We start from the raw sequence: 23,785 nt of genomic DNA, 5'->3' as shown, positions 1-23,785 counted from the left end.
GATGTATATAAGATGATACTAGACCTCCTGAGGACAACACCCAAGCTGGAGAGAGTGTACCACGAGACTGCGCGACGGGCTTTTCTTTTCTGTAAAGAGAATCAGCGGCCCCAAGAGTTTAAGAGACTCTGCGATGTTTTGCGTAGTCACTTCACCATCGTGGTGAAAAACAGACACAAGGAAGACTATGAAGGTCTCTTGAGACCAGACCTGCATCTCGAAACGCGCATGCTGCAGCTCGTTGTGGCAGCGGATCTCTTGCTGTGGCGTGAGTGTGCAGCCACTGCTGAAGACTTGCTGACGCTGGGCCTGCACGATTCGTTCGTTCGTACTATTCGGACAAATCAGGAACTCTTTCACCGCAGCAGAGAGAAGCTCATGATATGGCTCGCCATCTACTACGAAAAAATGGCCAAAGTCACCTGGGTCGCTGACAATTATCTTTTTCATGCTCTTGCCTGGCTCAAACTTCTTCTGCACATCAAAGGTTATAAAAGAAATGCTTCCATACAAGACTTACAGTCAATGGCCTCCGTTGTTGTTCTAGCTGTACTTGCAATACCCGTCTCTGGATTGTAGGTCAAAACCACACAGTATATGCTGCCACTAATACTAGTACTAATAATACTACTATTATTATCACCACTACTGTACTGTTCCTGTTACGACATTTGCTCTATTAACCAGTACGAATATTACTACTAGTAGTGTTATTGTAGTAGCACTAGTACTACTATGACTGCTTCTACTACCTATATATAGCAGCACTAGTACTATCACTACTATAGATACTACCACTACTACTATCACTACTACTACTGTATTACTACTACTATTACTACGCCTGTTACTGCTGGATCACAACCACTACTATTACTACCTCAACTAACTGTACTACTTACTACTAGTAGTACTACTACTATTACTGCGCGTACGATTAGTGCACCTACTATCACTACTACTACTACTATTATTACCATCAACACTACTACTAGTATTACTATCACCATTGCTACTACTACTACTGTTACTACTAGTACTATCACTACTACTAGTATCACCACTATTATACGCGTAAGTTCATTACACTACACACGTTACTACTACTCTTACCACTCTCACGACTGACAGTACTACTATCACTAGTACTGCTACCGTTACTACGACGAGTCTTGCACACCGCGTAACTACGGAGGAACGCAGAGAAAAATAAAAGTTGTGTGTGTGACTGTATTACCTACCACCTCTTCCTTGTTGATAGGTCTGTGTGCCTGTCTTTATCGTTCATCCTATTATATTGGCACCTACATATATCTTTGTGCTTGTGAAATCCTCTTCTGTATCATCTGTAGTATACTGTGAAAGCTAATTTTCAGGATGTATTATCTATCTCTCTTCTCTTTTATGTGAAGTGTATCTCCACCAATCTATATTCAAAGGGTATGTATATGTACATATATATCTTTTTATATCTATGTCCAAAATCTCTTCGGTGAAAGCCTTTATGTTGTTCATAGTCCAGTGGTAGAAGTGGAAATAGTAGTGTCTTCTTTATTTTCATGTGTGTATATCTCTACCAGAGCTTATGATAAAGTGGTCATACGTATATACATATATACGTATATCCATGTATACATATATATATTTATATATATTTGTATATTTATATGTATATATAAATGTTTTTATATATCTAGCAGAGTGTTTTCTGCGGTGAAACTGTCTGTTGTACATAGAGAAATTGTAGTTGTTTCTTTTCTCCTTCCGCGGGAAATAGGCGCCGCGCGCGACTGTCTGGGCTTTCGATTGGTCTGTGACGTCTCGAGAAAAAGTTTCTTCTTTGCGGGGTCGTGCACTAGTATAAGTAGTCGCGAACAGTTCTGTCTGTTGTTCTTCCTTTTCACGTGTGATGTTTGTTACACGTACATATATATTATATATATGTGAATATATATATATTATATAGCAGTACAACCACTACTACAACTAAAACTACTACAACTACTATCACTACTACTACTGCTCTATTACTACTATTACTACGCGTGTTGCTGCACTAGTATTACTACCTCTACTATCTTTATACCACTAATAGTAGTAGTAGTAGTATTACTACGCGTACGATTATCGCGCTTACATGCTGTGATATATATATATATATGCATATGTAATATAACTGATATATATACGAATGTCGCTGGCATGCGTCATGCTTTCTTATGTTTCACGTACTAAGAGGATTTCCTCGCTGCGGTCATAACGATAGTTATCTCCTCTTATGTACATATGGTCAATGCGTGTCTCTCGAAGCAGACAACACTGTCTGCAGTGCAGCACCTTCAAACGAAGCCGGACTCTGTATCAGTATGCTGAGGGGGGAAGCCATATATATATATATATATATTCTCATAGACATATACATATATTCGTATAGATGTGTATATCTGCGGCGGGATTGTGTGTGAGTATGTGAAATGTATATGTAACTATATATATATATATATATATATATGTATATTTACAGCCTTTGTATATGAGTATGTGACAGCTTTGTACATATATATATATATATGTATATCCAGCGGGAATGTCTTTGAGTATGTGAAAGCTTTACATATATGTATATATATGTATGTGAGGTTATATACATATATATCTGTAGCGGGTTGTGTATGAGTATGTGAGAGCTCTGTATATATATCTACGGCGGGTTGTGTATGGTATTGTGGGAGCCACATATATATATATATGTATCGAGAGTTATAGTCATTATGCCGTGCTTCTCGTGCCTAGTTCCCACCATAATTACCGTGAATATATATATATATATATATGTATGTATGTCTCCAAGTACGTGAATATATGTACTTTTTCTCATCAGAAATAATATACGTATATACGTATCCGTATACGCATATATATATATATGTTTTTGTAAATATACACAAATGGTGTGTTTCTGTCGCTGAAATGCCTTTGCCTGTCTTAATAGCGTCTTGCGCTCATACTACTACTACTATTACGAACTCTACTGCTGCGTTTACGGTACTTTCACTGCTAGTGGTACTGGTTAAGTTTGTAGTAATGTTGTCAAAACTACATTCAGCAGTTTCCTGTCTTTTTATCTAGTATTGTTGCAAACGACGATATACTACTACTACTGAAATTAAAGACGGCGCCCTCCTGTACCCACCCACCTGCCACTCATCATCTTTGTGTATATTCTGCAGTCTATTTTTGTTTCTTTCCTCCTTCCCTGTAAATGACGAATAACTCTCTCTCTTTTTGGTAGTTCCCTTTTCATTTGTGTGTGAAACTTACTGTTCCTGCAAGAAAACAGCACCACGTGTCGCCTCCTCAGTTGCAGCAGCCCCTTGTTACCCTTCGCTTCTCTTTTTTTTTGTGTCTGTGTTTTCGTTTATGTAAATCAGTCACAAATTCATGATGTCCGTTTTCCGTAAGCCGTGATAACTCTTTTAGGTAAGGAAGTGATCCCTACTGCCCCCTGTTTTTTTTTTTTGTGGGCACAGCTGTACAGCGTCTCACTTTTTGTGTTAAGTGTTTCTGTGAATTTCTTTCTGCTGAATTTTTTTTTAAGTTTGTCAATCAGTTTCTTTCTGCTGAGTTTTTCACTGCAGAGAGAGAGAGAGAGAAGAAGGAGGAAGTGGCAGCGGATTACAAGAGACACTTCTATCGCCGTCTTCGGGTTCTCTCGAGCAACAGAAACGCATGGCGATGCTGCTAGGGCACTCGACGCTTCCCACACGCGAGGCATTGAAAAACGTTTTGTATTCGAAGGATATCGTTTCTCTTGCAGATGAAAGCTGTCAGCAGCTGCTGGCTCTTGTTGAAAGCGAATTCCCTCCCCTCAAGCTCTGGTATGAGGACATATAGTACTTTTTTTTCTTCTTCTTCTTCATGTCTGCGTCTTGACGTTCCCGTGTTTTAGCCGCTTACACGCGTATTGGTGTTATTGATGCCCTCTATCTTTCTGTCAGTCTCATAGGTGTATTTGTATTTGCCTTACTCTTTTCCTTACATATACATATGTATGCTACATTATATCTAATAGGATGTGCAGTGTATGTATATATATATATGTATATATATCTGCTCTAGAGCTAAGATATATATATGTGCCAGAAAATGTTCAGTAGCAGTGATAGGTCCCTACTTTCCTGAGTCTATGTATGTATGTAATTTTTCTGCGCATGTGTGACTTAATTTACATGATAACAACGCTGTGTGTGTATATGCGCTGTACATGTAGCTCTGTATATGTGTGGTTGTGACTCTTTATATAGGGGTGACTCTATATATGTATTCCTCTCTCTCTATATATATAAATAACGCTATATGTATAAAACTTCGTATATGTGATTGTCTATATATGTGTATTTGTAGCGCTGTACAAGGGGTGACCATGATGTATACGTGTATTTGTGTGTACACCGTATGTATATGTTAATCTGTATATGTGTGTGAATCTACTACATATGTATGGCCTTGTATGTAACGCTGTATATATATATATGTAACTATGTAGATGTGATTGTAGATATATATGTGTGCATGTAACTCAGTATATGTAGCGCTGTAGATATGACTGTGTGTATGTATGTCACTGCGTGTGTGTGTGTGTGTGTGACTGTGTATATGATGCAGCGCTGCAGACGTGATTATTGTATACGTGTGTATGTAACTCTGTATATGTAGCGCTGTAAATATGTAATTCTATATATGTCTATCTCTGCATATGTGGCTCGCGATATATACATATATATTATATCTCTACCTGTGTAGATGTGACTGCGTGTATATGTGTGTGTGTGTGTATGTATGTAGCGTTGTAGATATGCGTGTGTATACGTGTGTATGTAACTCTGTGCATATGTAACGCTGCATATATATATAGCGTTTGGTGTGACTTTGTATATATGTGTGTGTATGTAGAGTCGGAGATGTGACTATGTATGTGTGTGTGTGTGTGTATGTAACTCTGTTGTATGCGATGTACCTCTGTTTGTGTATGTGACTATATAAATATGTAAGTTTTTCTCCTGTAACTCTGTGTATGCAACTCTATATATGTCCCAAGTTTCTGTATATAACTGTATATATGCGCGAGTATGTATATGTGTATATGTGTGTGTGTGTGACGGGGATGCTTTGTTTTCAGCTCTCTTTGTGAGCCTTTACTGGAGCGTATATCGAAGAACCCGACGTTGGAGCCGTACGTGATCCCCTTGAAACGTGTGATTTTTCACAAGCTGATATTTCAGCTTTCACGTGTCTATGCAACACTCTCGATCAAACATTTCACAACGCATATATGTACAAATTCATTTCTGCCATGGTCAGAAGCAGAAAAGCTTTTCGTCGCATTAGTGCAACAGCAACAGCAACAGGCAGCCTTATTAGCCCAGCAACAACTGGCAGGTGGGGGTTTGACAGTAGCAGCAACTGCAGCAGGGGGTGTAGGGCCGGGAGCAGCAGCAGCCGGGTCTCTCGGAGCAGCTGCAGCGGGAGCAGCGACTGGAAATCTTCTTACTGGTGGAGCTCCAGGAGTGCTGTGCATACGTCTCGATTATGCAACGAGTGCCATTCTTTTCGAGACACCCGAAGCTGCTGCTGCGAACGTACTGAAGCATCAACTTTCTAATCTCGCCAAGCATATTGACAAGTGAGAATGGTCATCATCTATTGCGAATGGAAAAAAACTTTTTAAGAAAGTAGTAGCAAAAGAAGAGACGAATATACAGAGAAACCAAATCATACCACACAGACAAACTGCATCAGAAAACATATGTCGAGATCTATGCGAGACGCAGGCACGAGGAAAAATTATACACATATATACAAGCTGGGGGAACAAACATACATATACATATATATATATGCAAGCTGGAGAAACAAACATACGTACATACGCATGCAAGCTGGAGAAACAAACATACGTACATATGCATGCAAGCTGGAGAAACAAATATACACGTATATATGCAAGCTGGGGAAATAAGCATCCGTGTATATATATGCAAGCTGGAGAAACAAACGTACGTACATATATGCATGCTAAAGGAACATATATTTATATATATATATATTTATATATAAGTATATATGCAAGCTGGTGGTACAAATATACATGTATATGTCTGACATGAAGAGCTTACGAAAAGACGCTAGCATTTCGTAGTCATCCCGTTATATATACATACATATATATCCATGAGTTGAGGATATGTATATAGCTCAATAAAAGGCATGTATATATATATATATATGATGAGCGAACACATTTATACATATACCATATATATATATATATATATATATATATATATATATATATATATATATGGTGAGCGAACATATTCATACGTTTGTCAATGAAGAACATATATTATCAAGAGTATATATCAGTGAGATTATATATATATATATATATGTGCATTTGTCACAGGAGATACTACATTAGCAAAAGCATATATACCAGTTGAGAATATATATATATATATACGTATGTGTTGATCGAAGCTACAATGCTTTGTCTTTGGTGGTTATGTTGATTTCTGGTGCGATTTGGTGTGGTTCCTGTCTCTCTGTGTGTCATTCCAGTTTGTCTGTGTAAGTAGAGTGAAGATGACTTTCTGTCTCACTCCGTGTCTCCTATTTTTCTTTTTGCTCTTGTATATGTACCACATGCAAACAAAAATTGCAGAGCAATACATATGATATCACCGGGTCAGTCTCCGGAAGAGCGGCTCGAGAGAGAAGCATTCATCGCGGAGCTACCAAGTCGCTTGGAGGCAGAGACAAAACGCATGGCCGAGAGAACGCGCATCACGCACTCTCGTCGATTAGAGAAACAAGAGGAACAACAGCGCGTCGAAGAAGAAAGACGAAGAAGGGAAGCAGAGCAACGACGTGTGGAGGAGAGACAAGGTAGAAGAATAATTCATCCATCCGCTCTCGTTCTCATGAAATTCCTGTTGTATATGTATGTGTGCTTGTGTTTGTGTGTGTGAGTCTTACAAACATTTCTAGTACACGTACACACGCTCACACACACAGACACAGGCACACATACAGAGACACACACACACGCACACACACACAGCTGTTGCTCACCTATACACAAAATACATACACCTACACACACACCCACAACACCCTCACACTCATATGTATTAACACAGGTACACTTACACACATACACACGTATACATACATACATACATATATACACACATATACAGAGCTATACCTACACTCAGCCACCTGCACACACACACACGTACATCCACACATATATGTTCTAGAGACTTCTCCTCTGCTATACCGGATCTCCTCCTTCACTTCCATTCACTAAATTATATATCAAACTGTTTTGTAGGCTGGAAGGTACGACGATTTACGTGCGTGGGCATACATGGGTGTAGGGGAGAGAGGTACACGTGAACAAGGTGAAGGGGAGAGGGGTAGCCGTGATACTACCAGACAACCACAATTGTGAAGAGAGTACGTGCACCACATTTGCATGTATATAGCTCTCTGTGTATGGACATGTAGTTGTATATGTATGTATATACATACGGAGTCTTCCACGTACATACTTACGTATGAGTGAACAGGTGTATGTTGATGTGTCCTCCTCCTGTGTCTGTGTGCATGTTCGTTTACGACTCTAGTTTGTCCACCTCTGCATATGATTTTTGTGTGTTTTCTGTGTGTGTATGTGTATTCTTTCTTCTCTCTCTACATCTACATCTGTATGTATGTATATGTATATGTGTGTATGTACGTGTGTGTGTTTGTGTGTCCTCAAGGTTGTGTATCTGAAGCGTTGGTGGTGTTTATACGTATGTTTGTTTCGAATAGATTTCTTCATTAGTATTTCTCTGTCTGCTGTGCTTTTGTGTTTATGCCTAGAGCGTTTGCTTCTACCTCACTGTTCAGTGTGTGTTTATATATGCGAGTGTTCTCTCTTTTCAGGAATCCCCAGGTCATTTTTTCAGTATGGGTGTAGTTGATTTTTCTCCTTTGCATTTTATGCATGTGTGTGTGTGTGTTGGTGTATCTGTGTGTGTCCGAGACTTGTGTGCGCATGTATCGTTGTATGGTTACATTCGACTTTCTTTCTCTCTTCTTCTCCCTCCTCTTGCATTCTCCCTCTGTATCGCAGAGCGTGAACGACGAGAGGAAGCAACACGCCGCCGTGAGGAGAGGCGTATGCAACAAGAGAAGATCAAGCAGAGGAGCGAAACAGCCGCACAGATGTTAGAGGAGATCAAAAAGATTGGAGGCAAAGCTTCCAGTACTATCTTAATTAAGGGAAAACAGCTCGGAGAAATCAATATTGACGACGTCCTGCAAGGAAATGTCGACTACGATGACCTAGAGCGTGCACAGCTCATGCAACTGAATAAGGTATGAACACAGAGCCGCAAACCGAGTAGAGTCGCAGAGAGAAGCAGACAGAGAAAAAAAGCCACAGAGGGGGTGGAGAGGGAGAAGGCGAAAGAGAGAGAGAGGGGAAAAAAAGAGAGGGAAGGGAAGTAAAAAGGCACACGGAGGAGAAAGGAGGAGAGAGAACAGAAGGACTAGAGAGAGCAAGAGAAAAGGAGCGAGAGGGCAAAAGAGAATAGAAGAGGAAACAGCACGAGAGGAGGAGGAGGAGCGGGTTTGAGAGGGAGAAGAAACAGAGAGAAAGAGAGAGGGAGAAAGAGAGAGAAAGAGGAGAGAAGAGGAAGAAAGAGAGGGCAAGACAGAAAGAGAAGAAAGAAGAGAAAACAGAGCGAGGGAGGGAGGTTTTCGTAGATTAAATGAATAACCATATATAGAGTATAATATATGTGTATATCCAAGTAAACATAGACTATATATACGTATGATATATAATTATACATAGACAATACATATATATATATATATATCTAGGTATACATAGACTGTATACACATATATACATATATATATATTCAAGTATACATAGACTGTATATGTAGATATATATACATAGCCGTACATAGACTGTATGTATGTGTGTATATATATCTGTGTGTATACATATGTATGTATACGTATGTATATAAATATATATAGATACCTAATTATGTATATGCGTGTATACAGAGAAATAGCAGCAGCCTATTCGACACGAATATGATGCTCTCGCACTACTAATGATTCCAGCAGTAACCTTCTATACCATATACATATATATATCAGTCATGCGATTGTCTGTGCGTGTAAGTGTGTGTGTGTGTCCCCATGTAATACATACGTATACATATACAGATACATACATAAACACTACAACGCCACATACTACATACATATATACACATATATATATATATATATATGTAGTATGTGTCGCTGTATATATATATGTATATCACAGTGAATATGTGTATTTGTGGTTGTCACACCTGATGTATATATATATATATATATATATATATATCCGTTTTACAAACTTGGAGGACACATACTACAGACATACGTCTGTATGTACAGAAGCGACGTGTGTCTGTTTGTGTGTGGGTGTGTGAATTTGCTGTACCTGTAATACAACGCGGATACTTCCGTACCTCCAACAGGAGAAACTAGCGCGCCAACGCCAACGACGACAGAACTACCGGCGTGTCTGTCATTTCATACGCGCATGCCGCGAAGAGGAGTTGCCGCTGCTAATGCGCTGGCAGGAGGAGACGCTTGCACAGGACTCTGAAATTCTCTTGGAAATGCAAACTAAGCAGGAAGAAGGTATATATATATGTATACATAAATGTATGTATAAATATATATGTGTATGTATGTATATTTATATATATACGTATATGATATAGGCTTTGGAGCGTGTGTGAGTAGGAGTAGTAGCCGTAGCAACAGCAGTAGTAGTAGTAGTATATACATACATATATATAGAACTAAAGCAGAAAAGAAGAAGAGAAACACCTACTACTGCTTATATCAGTGTATCATATGTATACGTGTAATACATTCCAAATGGTTCGAAGAATTGATAATACTGCTCATAGTAGTGTCTTATATAGAAATAGAGCGAGCTTGTGTGAGTCTACTGTAGTCATATAACTGTAATTGAGAACGTTTTCCATTGTCTTCTCATGTCTGTTTAGAAGCATGTTACTAATATATGAACATAAATTTCAAGATGAAAAGAAAAAACTTTCCTAGGCTCTCCATGGACATACATAGTATTGTATATAATATGTTGTATTTCCAGTTGGAAATCAGTTTTTCGTCGCCGCTCAATTTCTAGTAATGTACACGTAAAAGGCTCGCTTACTACTTAGACTCTGTTCGTTGAGAAAAACCAACTCCACATTATTTTTCGTTTGTGCTATTGCTTTTTTTGTCCTTCATTCCATCTGGTATTGTCTCTACTATTTTAAATTATGCCATTGCTAATGTCAATATACCCAATGAGTAGCTGAAGTTTCTCTATTACGCTTCTGTTGAAGTGTGGCTGTTGGCCCTGTGGGAACTGCTGCTGCTACCACTTCACGTTTCTAAGTTGCCACTGCTGTTGCTCCTGATGGTGTTGCTGCTGCTGTTGGTGGTGGTGCTATTGATGCTGCTGTTGCTGGATGTACTGCTATTGCTACTGCTGGTGCTGCTATTGCTATTGTTATTTTGTTGCCGGCGCTTCTTACAATACTGCAACAGCAGCTGTTTTAGGTATTGCTACTGCTGGTGCTGCTATCGGCGCTGCTGCTGCTGTTGATGCTGCTGCTGCTGTTGGCGCTTTGCGTGGAGTTGCTATTCCTACGGCCGGTGGCGATAGTGGTGATGGTGGTTTTGTAGCTGCTGCTGTTGCTTGTGTAAATGCCGCTGTTGTCTTTGTAAGCGCTGCTGTTATTGCTGCTGTCATTGCTGCTGTCACTGATGTTGGCGCTGCTGGTGCTACTGTTGTAGGTGTAGATATATCACTAGTGCCAGTGAGCTCCTCCTGGGTCAGTTTGTATTACTACTACTACTACTACTCTTCTATTACTAATATGATAGTGTGTATTACTTCTACTACTACTATTCTTATATTATTAATCTGATAGTGTGTTTTATTATAACTACCACTACTACTACTCCTATATTAGTAATCCGATAGTTTGTATTACTATTACTACTACTACTACTCTCATATTACTAAGCCTATCACTGCTCTTTAACTAATGTGGGTATCATCACTACACTTGTTGCTGTACTATGTGGTGGCCGTTTCGTATGTGTGATGATGGCATTTGTTGTGTATACTACAAGACAGTTGTACAGCATTTTTTTGAAGCTTCTTATTCACGAAAGAAGAAAGCTTTCTGTTTGTTAGTAGTGCTACTATACTCTTAAAAAATTGTTATTGCTATCGTTTATGTGGTGATAGCTGTTGTGCACGCTGTGTACATATATATATATATATATATATATATTTGTGCACATGTATACATATATATATATATATGTTGTATTATTAGTGCTGTTATACTCGTATCTTGGTGTGGCTATACTTCAAAGTGCCTGTGACTACGGCAAATGTGATTGTGGCTGTTGTACATGCTGTGCTCATATATATATACACATATATATATATATATATCTTGTTTTAGTACTGCTGTTATCAGTATATTGCTGCTTTTATATATCAACGTGGCCACTACTCCACTGCTAATGTGATGATGGCTGCTGTTGCATATGGTGTGTAAATACATATGTATAATATTCTGTTAATAGTGTTGTAATTATTGTAGTGCTTTTGTTATATTGTAAGGGTGAGTAGTACTGTCTGTGTGTATGTGATGTGCTTCTTGTGGATGTGATGATGATGATGATTATGGCTGTTCTTGTATACGATGTTGCCTCTCTCTCTCTCTATAATATGATATGTGCATATACATATATATATAGAACATAAAGCAGCATTTCAGGCTGCGTTAGAAGAGAAGCAAGTTTTCGAAGTAATTAAAAAAGACAAAGAAGCCTGGGTGGCTGCACGACTTGAAGAGAGGCAAAAAGAGTTTGAAGTACAAGCACAACAGCAAAGAGAGCGACTCACGGAAGTATTGAAGCAACAAAAGATACAACGTGCACGAGTACGGAAAGAAGAACATTTCAAAAGATTGAAACTCGAGGCTGAACGAAGACGGATGGAAGAGGAGCAGAAAGTACGTTCTCCTCCACGATGAGGTGCTACTCCTGTTCTACACACACACACACACACTACACACACACTACAAACACACAAACACACTACACGCACTACACACACACAAACACACTACACACACACTACACACACTACACATACACACACACCCACACATACACAGTACAGACACACACACTACACACACACACTACACCCACACACACTACACATACACACACTACACATACACACACACTACAGACACACACACACTACAGACACACACACACTACACATACACACACACCCACACATACACACACTACAGACACACACACTACACACACACACACTACACCCACACACACTACAGACACACACACACTACAGACACACACACACTACAGACACACACACACTACAGACACACACACACTACAGACACACACACTACACATACACACACTACAGACACACACACTACAGACACACACACTGCACATACACACACTACAGACACACACACTGCACACACTACAGACACACACACTGCACACACTACAGACACACACACTGCACACACTACAGACACACACACACACACCATATATATATGTATATACACAGCCCTACATACAGTACGCGCACGACCAAAGGAAACAGAGTCTACATGCAGAACACTTTATATACAGCACGTATATATACATATATAGAGAGAGAGATAGGGGCAATGTATGTAGTTGACATACATGTAGTAGTCATGTACACGTTCACAATAATAATAATGTACACACACTTCAACAAACACGCAGCGACTATACATCCACACTACACACACTGAGGACATCTCCACGTACCAGTACACGCATACACACACATACACACACATGTGCATATATATATATATATATATATATATATATATATATATATGCACACACAGTAAACCAGTACACACACACACACACACACACCCTTACTTACACACTAACACACTTCAACCATACACGTATTCAGCGTCTACACATAAACTACATGAACACATACAGGCATACAGTACACACACATATTACACCCACTGTCCTCCCACACAAACACACACAATATATCCGTATGTATATGTATGTACATATATGTATGTATGTTTATGTGGGGATGTGTGTATATGTATGTATGTGTATGTATAAGTGTATACGTATGTATGTGTGTATATATATATATATCTCTATGTATGTAGGGGTATGTGTGTATATGTATATATATATATGTATTTATGCATGTGCATGTGTATGGATGTATGTATATGTATGTATGTACATGTACACATGGAATGCACCGTAGACAAACACAGATTCAGTACACAAACTGACTGGCACACAAACACACACACACACACACATGCGCTTACGACTACGCGTGCATGCAGGCAGTTCTTCACACAGCAGTCCTATACAGACACACTACAAGCGAAGCATCTCTGTATAAGTTTGTGAGTAGCAGAAAGATTTGCAATAGACTTACTTGCGATAGAAAGATAAACTCACCCAAAAGCATGTATGACAAGAGAATCACGTCTTTCAGAAGCACACGTATGACTGTGTAGACACTCATTAGTGCGTTTCCCTTCTGTTTTGAATAGTCGCTGAAGACATTATTCTGTGCATATATGCGTATGTAGCAGCCTCTTTCTAACCTCTGTTAATTTTTTACCCGAGAGCATGCATGTGTGTGTTCAAATATACGTAAAAACACGTGTGTGAATATGTATGTAAGAATACGTGTGTGTATATGCATGTAAAACAATACATGTGTATATGTGTATGTAACAACACGTGTGTATATATGTATGTAATAACACTTGTATATATATATGTAATAACACATGTGTATATATGTATGTAATAACACGTGGGTATATACGTATGCAACAACATGTATGTATATGTATCTGACAACATGTGTGTATATATATTCAACAAATATGTATGTAACAGCGTGTGTGTGTATATATAATGTAACAATACGCATGCATATGTCTCTTATAACCATTCGCGTATATGATTTTTCAAAAACGGATGTGTTTATTTAAAACAAATCGTGTGTAATAGATATATATATATCTATTGTTATGTATCAATATGTGTATGCGTATTATCATTATAGCTCTATTATATGTGTGCGTATCAGCATTATTATAAGTAATATGTGTGCGTACTATTATCTTCATAGGTCTGCATTATGGTAGGTATCATTATTATTATAGCTGCATAATTGTGTGTGTGTGTGTGTGTAATTATTATTATAGCTCTGTAGTATGTATGCGTATTACTTTTATAGCTATATATATGCGTACGTATCATCAGTATAACCCTATATGTGTGTGCGTATTATTATCATTGTAGCTCTCGTATTTGTGTGCGTAGTGTTCTTATTATTATAGCTCTACAATATGTGTGCGTAGTGTTATAGCTCTGTAGTATGTGTGCGTAGTAGTAGTAGTATTCTTATTATGGCTCAATGGTATGTGTGCGTAGTATTATTATTGTGGCTCATTGATATGTGTGCGTATAATTAGTATTATAGCTCTATACATGTGTGCGTATAATTAATATAATTCTATGTTTGCGTAATAGTATTATAAATATTATTACTGTGATAGCTCTATGTATGTGTGCCTACTATCACTATTATGGCTCTATAATATGTGTGCGTGTTAATATTATTATTATGGCTCTTTAATATTATATATATGCGTATATAATTAGTATTAGTATAGCTCTACAGTATGTGTTCGTGTTATTATTATGGCTCTCTCTCTCTCTATATATATGGGCGTATATAATCAGTATTAGTAGAGCTCTACAGTATTTGTGCGTGTTATTATTAAGGCTCTACATATATGAGCGTATATAATTAGTATTAGTATAATTCTACAGTATGTATGCGTTGTTATTAGTATGGCTCCACATTTCGAGTTGTGTGTATCACAAAGAGAGCCGGACACTTTTTCCATCGTTTCTCTTTCACTTGAGTAAAGAGAAAGAAAGGGAAACACATGACAGTTGTAAATCTCTACTTTTGTGGTTTCTTAATTGGGAGATACTCTGACGGCCGTTTTTTACCCGGATTATTACCTTTTTTTTCTGTGTACAGCTACAGGTTTTCTCTTGTGCTCGATTTTTGGGTGAAAGCTGTGTTTTTAGTGATTGTTTTAATCATTTATGTGCACAGAGATACTTAGAGCAAATGGAAAAGAAGCGACAAGAAGAAGAGACGAAAGCGAGACGTCTCGCGGAGCTGGCTGAAAGACAAATGCAGCGAGAACTTGAAGTGGAGGTAATTCGCCCCCCTCTCCCATCTTCTGTTGCTTTCGAAAGTTTTGTGAAACATTATTCTCATCATCTTACAAACGTTTTCACTGTAAAAAATAACATTCAGTTTTCTTGATGACATTTTTGATAAAAATAGTGTTTTCATCTTCAATACGCTTTTGTGGACCACCTCGTTTCGCATGCATGTACGTGTCACACAATAATGTGCGTTCACAAGAACATGAAGAAGTGAAGGTAACGTCAACGTCGATCCTCCACAAAAAGCTTCCTATGATTACCTTACACGTACTACACCCCCTAATATATATACATATATGTGAACACAAGCTTTGCTTCTCGGAATCACGTTAGTACTAGAACGCTCTCGTTTTGCGGGCATGGACATTCTGCATGGCGTGCTTATGCCGAATGAGAGGAAGAGAAGTTTACATATACACTCAAAGACGTCTGTGTGTCCATATAATTATGAGGCTACGCGGCAGTCGTCTATGCGTAATCATACCAGCAACGCGTAGTAGGGATACTTCAGGATGTGCGAGCGCCCATGGGCATTAGCAGTTCGAGGAAACTGAGTATCTTTTTCTGATTACTACAGATAATGGGGAACAAGCAACAAATATGTGGTAGAAGCTGTTAGGAAAGGGAGATGTATGTCTACATTTTTCTTTTCCAGAGAAAAGTGTCGGACTAATCAGTACACGTAGGAAGGGGGAGCATGCACACTAAAATAATGGTGGGAGGGGTGTAGTAGTGTATGGAGGGTATATTCACATATATACATGAACATATATGTATAAGGAACATTCTTACATACGTATGTATGTTGAAATATATACACATATACACTCTTATGAACATATTCATCTGTATGCATGTATGTATATATTTCTATATACTTATGTATATATAAAGATACACAAGCAAGAGAGGGGATATATGTGAAGGTTATATATGTCCATGTGTGTATATATATATATATCTATGGGGGCGTAGTACGTGTAGGGTATGTATATATATATATATATATATATATACCCTCGAGAATGTATATATATATATTACATACACTTACGGGGGAGGGCAGTAAATGGAGGGTATATATAGCCTCCTGGATATATATATATATATATGTGTGGGGCAGACATCCGCACACACAACACGCGTGAGGGAGGGAACTATATGGAAACCTCATATATCCACATTATATATATATATATATATATATAAGGGGCTTCGTATATATGAATGGCAGATATACCCTCGTGTATATATGTAACTATATATATATGTATACATATGTGTACACGCATGAGGGAAGGAAATGTGGAGAGGTACACACACCCTTGTATACATACATATATGATCATGTTTATATATGTATACACGTGTAAGGTGATTGATATACTACTGATAATAGAACAACATACCCTGTGTCTGTCTCTGTCTGTGTCTTTCTCATCGTATATATATATCTACGCAAAAGTAGATTGATATGCAGTTGCCTGTGGTACTCGAGCATCTTGTTTTTCTTTCTTTTTACATTCCTTCTCAGCGTTCGTTATCTTCGTGTCTGTTCATGTGAATGTATGTATGCATGCTTTGGCGTGTGCACCATCGTGTGTGTAGCTGTGCCTCTATATCATTCCCTACCTTTCGGTGTGTGATAGACGCATCAGGTGGCAGAAACATTACTAATGTGAAGTTTGTGAATTGTGTATGTGATATTGTGATAAACTCTTCCTCATGTAGTATGAAGGTTACACTGGGCTTCTGTGTGTACTGATATTGGTATTTTCGAGTTGTATATCCTTTTTCCTGTGTGTAGCGCCGCGCTTCAGCCTTCCTGTCTTTCATGCGTGTCTGTATTATGTGTACATGTGTGTGTGTATGTGTATGTAGATAGTCTCTTCCGTCTTCAAGTCGTGCGTATTGCTGTGTATTCTTGTACACGTATGTGTATAAGTCTGTATATGTTTGTATGGATGAGTTTATCACTCATTTCTATGAGCATCTGTTTGTATATGCCCAACATACATGTATATGTATGTATATGTATACGTGTTTGTACAAGGTAAGTAGGCGTTAGTATGTATGTGTGTATGTGGATGTACAGGAGAAACAGCGCCAGCTCGACAAAGAATTATTAAGCAGACAAGGGGGAGGTGGTGGTCGCGGTGGATTGTCTGCGGATAATATGACGGCAGCAGGAGCAGCGGGAGGGGCAGCAACAACAGCATCACCTGGAACTATGTCTGTATTATCTTCACCCACCCCAGGAGTTTCCTCTGGTATTGGTGGTGCTCCTCCTTCCTTGTCCGCTGGGGCTGGTGGCAGTAATAATATGACAGCAGCAGCAGGAGGAATAGAGCGAGGCAGCGGTGGAGGAGGAGGACCACGAGTAGGAGGAGGAGGTGGAGGAGGAGTTGAAGACGACTGGCGACGTGGTGGTGGTGGTAGTAATAATAATGTTGGAGGAGCGGCGGGAGGGGGTGGTGGTGGTAGTAGTAATTTCGATAGTAAGCAGCTCTCTGGAAGGAGAGAAAGGCTTTCATCCGGAAGAGGTGGTGGTAGTGGTGGTGCTGGTGGTGCAGGAGGAGGAGCCATGTCACCTGACGAGGGGTTTGAGCGTTGGCGAAGTGGCAATACTTCGGCAGCAGGAGGTTAGCCATCATGACAGTTTCCCCATAAATTTTTTCCCCGACATTATTGTGTGTCTCAACAGTAAAAATGATTTACTGCTACGTAATAATATCTAGCCACAAGTGCAGAACATTCAGCAAGTAGGAAAACTGTGTGTTTGACATAGAACTCTCAAAGGAGGAGTGGTTAGAAACACTCTTCGTCTATACAGAGATATATATATGTGTGTATGTGTATATGTGTGTCTGTGGAAATAGGAGTGTGGGAACAACAGTAGTACATACGAAAGCGAGTGTAGAATATGTTCACCACGAGGGGTATGATGTACATGCAACATAAATGGAGCAGTTACAACAGTTTTTATACCTTGATGAGGCCTGGACACCTGAATACATACGAAGAGTGCTAACAACACTGACTAATAATTTTAAGGAGGTGTGAGGAAGTGTCGATATAACGGAATGTGAAAAAGGAAGTGGGATAACTTTCAATATAAGGAGTGTAACGAATAGTCGGTAACATGGGGTTTGTATGAAAAACACTAGTAGTGGGAGTGCGAACGGTAGATGTATGAGTGGAGCTTGAAAAGTAGATAGCATGGGGCGGCGTGTGTATGAGGGGAAGACACTCATATATATCTATTATGCACAGACACTTTGTGTTGTGAGCCACTATAAACTGTTAAACTACTATACTGGCTGTACCTCGAGTTTCATTCGTAGTAGTAGTAGTAGCAGAAGTGTTTAACGTGCCGTGAAGTGTACTATGTGATGTAGTACACTAGTATACATACAGTACATGTTGTGTTTGATATATATGTGGAGGGAGTATTGATTTGTGCTGCTGACTTGCGGAAGAAAGCGCCCCGAGAAGAGGAGTTAGAATATATATATAAGCTTTAGGCATATACAAACACATGAGTGCTTTTTTTTCCTCCTGCGTATGGTAGCATATACATATATATATCTCCGTGAAGGCCTAGCGGGAGAAGGTCCCGAGAAGCAGGGTGTGATCAGTATGTCGGCATACATATCCATACACAGGTGTATACAATTTTTTCTTCCGCTATATATATATATATTATCGTAGGCGTGCAGTAACGTCTGTTGCGATGGGTGTGTTGTAAGCAGGAAAAGAAGGGGGAGTAAACGCAGCAGCAGGAGGCATTAGTGGAGCTCCGTCTGGACGTCCTCGCGTACGTTTGGCAGCGGCTGCTGCAGCACTGAATGCGGCAGTGGGAGCGGCGGGACCAGCGGCAAATAATAATCACCCACCACCAATGCGCATGCAACAGCAGCAGCAACAGAACGGCCAGATCCTGTCTAGAGCTACCGCAGCTGCTCCCCCTTTCGCTGCAGCAGGAATAACTGATGATGATGAAGGCTTCACTACTGTCAGCAGTCGCCCTGGCACTGGGTAAGTGTCACTTAGAAGCTCTCCGAGTACTCGCGCTTGCTGTATGAGGAAGAACAGTAACAACAGCACGAGGCACACCCCCTAGCAGCACGCCCAGCTAGCACAGCAGCGGCGCACACAGCTAGCACAGCAGCGGCACACACAGCTAGCACAGCAGCGGCACACACAGCTAGCACAGCAGCGGCACACACAGCTAGCACAGCAGCGGCACACACAGCTAGCACAGCAGCGGCACACACAGCTAGCACAGCAGCGGCACACACAGTTAGCACAGCAGCGGCACGCACAGTTAGCACAGCAGCGGCACGCACAGCTGACACAGCAGCAGCAGCAGGCGTATCTATCAGGGTATCAGAGTTAATGATTTGCTCATTAAACTCACTACTACTACTACTACGACAAAGACTGTTATATGACAGATATGTCCTATTTGACACTGCTGCTATTATATATCTCGCTCTTCTTTTGACGTCATCCTAGGCAGCACGAGTACTATTTTCCCTTATTAGAGAAGAGTTATAGGAGCAGCGGTGTCTCTCAAGAAGTCAACACAGGAGTAAGGAAAAGCATTGGTACAGTGGCCTTGCTATCACTTATACTGGAGAATGAGCAGCAGCAGCAGCACGCGTAAACGATTATTGAAGTAGCTGCTGCCTCAGGAGTGGCAGCCTTATATACGCTCTTTCCCAACGCACACACACACGCACACACAGAAATCCCTACCACGTGCTCATGCACGAGAAATTCCAGACTTGTTACTAATACTACTAGTACTGATACTGCCGACGATTGAAGTTTCCAGAGAAAGGGTCGGTAGCTTCCACTCATCCCGAAAGATTTTCACTAGAAAGACGTTCTCGTGAAACGTATGTGTGTGTGTGTGTGTCTTATTATCATTCTGACCACAACTATATATATACATTTATATATAGTGGCCGATTACCTTGAGCGTGGTGGTGATGGTGTGTTCATCAAGAATTCTATGACGAATATATGTATATCTGTGGGTATATATGGGTGGATTGTTGTTGCTGTTTGTTCTTTTCTCAGTAAGAGATTGTGAATTAAGTGCAAAGAACTCGAATTTCGGCTGCCAATGGATGCGGCAACATTCAGACGCCGAATGTAGAGCAGGAGGCCTCCGATTTCTCACAGAGGCGCTGCAGAATTTCTGAGACAGACGTCACAGCGTGGAGAGACATGTCTGTGTGTGTATGTGGAAAAGTCAATGCGCCTGTGACTCCTCTGCATGCACTTGGACGGACGGGACACGGGTACTTCAACTTATATTGCGGTGTACGTACACCCGGTATGCGATCGGATGGCAACAGTAGAACTTCGTATGTTGCAGTGGACGGACATGGTGTCCGGACTACGCGATGGAGACACATGACGAAATCAATTTGGGGAAGGGACCTAGTAATTGGCGCAGTGTCGCCTCTATGATGTTTGGAATACCTGAGCGAAAAGAAAAAGTGGAAGATGAGAGGATGAAGGTCTGTGAGTAAACATGAAGCTAAGTAGTCCTGATTTTGCACGAATGCGTTTTTCTGGTCCAACGAGCGACGTACGAATGGAATTTGAATCTATTTTCTCACGGGAAACGCGGCGGCTGAAACGCGCGTAGGGGGAGCTCCATGAGAGAGTCAGCGACAAAAAATGTTCTAATTAGTCGTCAGCAACTGTAGAAACGACCGTGTTTGCTTGCGGCGGGTGCGGCGGTGTACATTTATAAACCTTTAGCCGCGAAACTTCCGCAGTACAGTCTCGCTCCGGGGACACATGCGTGGGGAAGATTTAACATAGATTTTGTGTAATAACTGTCTTGATGACCGCTATAAAATTGAACTTTCTGATTCAGATGTTGTGTTGTAGAGGAGGAAAGTCAGCGTTTCCTTTCCGCAGAAACAGCAATAGAACAATTGCTGTCGTGTATTTTTCTTGCTGGGCATTCACGGGAAAAGGAAAAGATAGAACACGAGAGGAAGAATACAACAAGTGTCACACAGCCGCTTCCAGCATACTTTCTTTAAGCATCTTTGCTGTCTACTGCGTTTACTGGAGTGTGAGTGATCAACAGCAATACACATTCGAGTAATAATGCCTGCACCACCTTTCCACTGGCTCTCACTCGGGCGCGTACTGCGTGGCGGATCCAGTGACTACAGAAAGAGTGACAGAAGAGAAGTTCGCGATGTAACGAAAAATAACCTACGTTGAGGAAAGATTCATGTTACTTCAATCAAAAGCGATTGTGTAATCGCAATAAAAATGTTTTCTCTCTACGGCTTCACCACGTCACCATTATGAACTGGAACGCGTCGGAGCTCATGGAGGCGAGATGACGCTGTGGGTGACAAGGCAGCCGTGAACATGCTGTTCTATTAAGGCCTCCGCTTAAAAGAGCAGGAAAATAAAAGGAAAGTAACGTAAGAAGGGCGCAGTGCACGTTTCAGTCGCATTGTAGGTACGGGCACCGCATAAAGCGGCACGTCTTGCCGAGGTTCTGACAAAAACAAGCAGCGCGTCTGCGTAGACACACCACAGTCCACGTTCGTCACCTTCCTGCGTCCTTGTTCGCTTTTTCGCATGTCGACTTTCGCGTGTGTGTATATATGTCAGCGCGGGTGCACGTCTCATTGTCGGCGGCGCACGCCGGTGTGACTTAATCCCGTGTGTGTCGTCAGTAATGGGGTGCGGTCTGTGTGTAAGTATGTTCTGCTGTGTGTCGGTGCGTACAACACGGACAACGTACTCCCATGGTCGTTGGCTGCGGCGACCACGCTTCTATACACGCTGCGCCACATGATTGAAGAGGCATTTGTGGTTGACAGTTCATAAGTGCGGTACGCTCACGTCAGAAAAACTACTTCACAGGCTCGACTGAAGCAATTGCTGCCAGAGGGTCTCTTTATGTGACATCCTTGGGTTCCTCTTGCTGCCATACTAATCTTTGCAAAGTATTATACGAAGTGTGGAAGTCTATGACGTGGATCATGGTGCACGTATTATATTCCTTTCCCAGGAGACCTCTGCTTTCTAGGAAGAAACCACTAGTCCCTCTTACAAATTCGTGTCCCCAGTGCTTTAACGCTGTCTGCATACGCGCCGTCTGTTTTCCTGGGTCCCCTTCATATAACACATATGCAGTTGCAGCAGGTTTGACAATGTCTACGGAAGCACTTTTACATTCGTATTGTAGGCCAAATATTCCCGTCGGATGGTGTCGGCAGGTGCCCGTAAAGAAAGCGGTACAAGAGCAGCGTCAGGAGGGACGTACACACCGAAGGCACACCTCCCCTCGTTCTCGTGATTGTAGAGGTTCGAACGTTAGTGGAGCCGCAGCGAAGAACGCTTTGCTTTCTTATCAGGCGCCATTCTCTCGCGGGCACGTATTTGTGCAGAGTATCACAGTTTGGACAAGGGTGCTGGCAGGGACAACCGGTTGATATGCCGTTAGTCGTGTATGACTATTTGCAGGTGGTGTGCATGGTTTGCACGCGGTGCGTGCTGCTCGCGTCACAGTCGCACATATCTGTAGTAGAAAGCATATTTCATGTAGGAGATTCATTCAAGCGATGTGCATAAGCTACTGCTGCAACAAGCTCCGTCCTTCAACGCGTGCACGTGTGGGTTCACAGGCATCCGCGCTTGCTGTACACTGAAGAGCACCTCTATCTCATTGCAGCAGCAACACGTCAGGCTGAGCGAGAGTCATAGTGGTGTCAGTGAGGGCACATATGCGTGAGGGATTATACTGCGCATATGTATGCGTTGAGGTGTTCGCGGTACTCCGCCACTGCGTTAACCGTCACCCACCTTCGTATTCTGATGTCAAGATCCGCCGGCTGAAAAGGTCAGTAACTGAGGTGCGAAGATATTCTGGGAAACGCGTAGGACTTTAGGGACACTTGTGAGTCTCCTTTAAGGAGAAAGGCAAGCCCTGTCTGCACGGGCGGCTTGAACGGCCTTGTTGTGGTGAAGATATAGTTGGACTCGCCGAGCCCGGGATTCACAAGGCAAGCGAATGCATTCATCTTCTGTGCTTTGCCTGAATGATACCCGCTTCTGTAGTGTCAGATCGAGGTGTACGCGCCTACACCGTCTTCGGATGGACCTGCTCAGGTCCGAAGGAAGTCAGTACATGTGAAATACACTACTCTGCTCAGTTTGCAGGCTTACGCGCACTATGTACATGCGCAGCACTAAAAGCGGATCCATGCTGGCA

At 41.0% G+C, this 23,785-nt stretch overlaps 1 protein-coding gene across 1 annotated transcript; it reads left to right on the top strand.

Annotated features, from left to right (window-relative positions):
• Positions 1 to 6: 6 nt before the first annotated feature.
• LOC131479143 (uncharacterized) lies at positions 7 to 20,188 on the top strand (the record flags this gene model as incomplete). The annotated part of the gene is made up of 12 exons (XM_058659714.1): positions 7 to 575; positions 3,645 to 3,878; positions 5,180 to 5,445; positions 5,566 to 5,683; positions 6,725 to 6,948; positions 8,189 to 8,433; positions 9,609 to 9,774; positions 11,929 to 12,185; positions 15,401 to 15,505; positions 17,615 to 18,161; positions 19,272 to 19,557; positions 20,038 to 20,188. Coding segments are annotated over 12 exons (3,168 nt in total), but the record flags the coding sequence as incomplete, so codon positions are not given.
• Between the last annotated feature and the right edge of the window lie 3,597 nt (positions 20,189 to 23,785).

Source organism: Ochotona princeps, unplaced genomic scaffold (assembly GCF_030435755.1).
Source record: "Ochotona princeps isolate mOchPri1 unplaced genomic scaffold, mOchPri1.hap1 HAP1_SCAFFOLD_3996, whole genome shotgun sequence".
In the NCBI taxonomy this organism is placed as follows: Eukaryota; Metazoa; Chordata; class Mammalia; order Lagomorpha; family Ochotonidae; genus Ochotona; species Ochotona princeps.
Note: the sequence above shows the minus strand (reverse complement) of the source record. Positions and strands in the feature narration are given on the sequence as shown.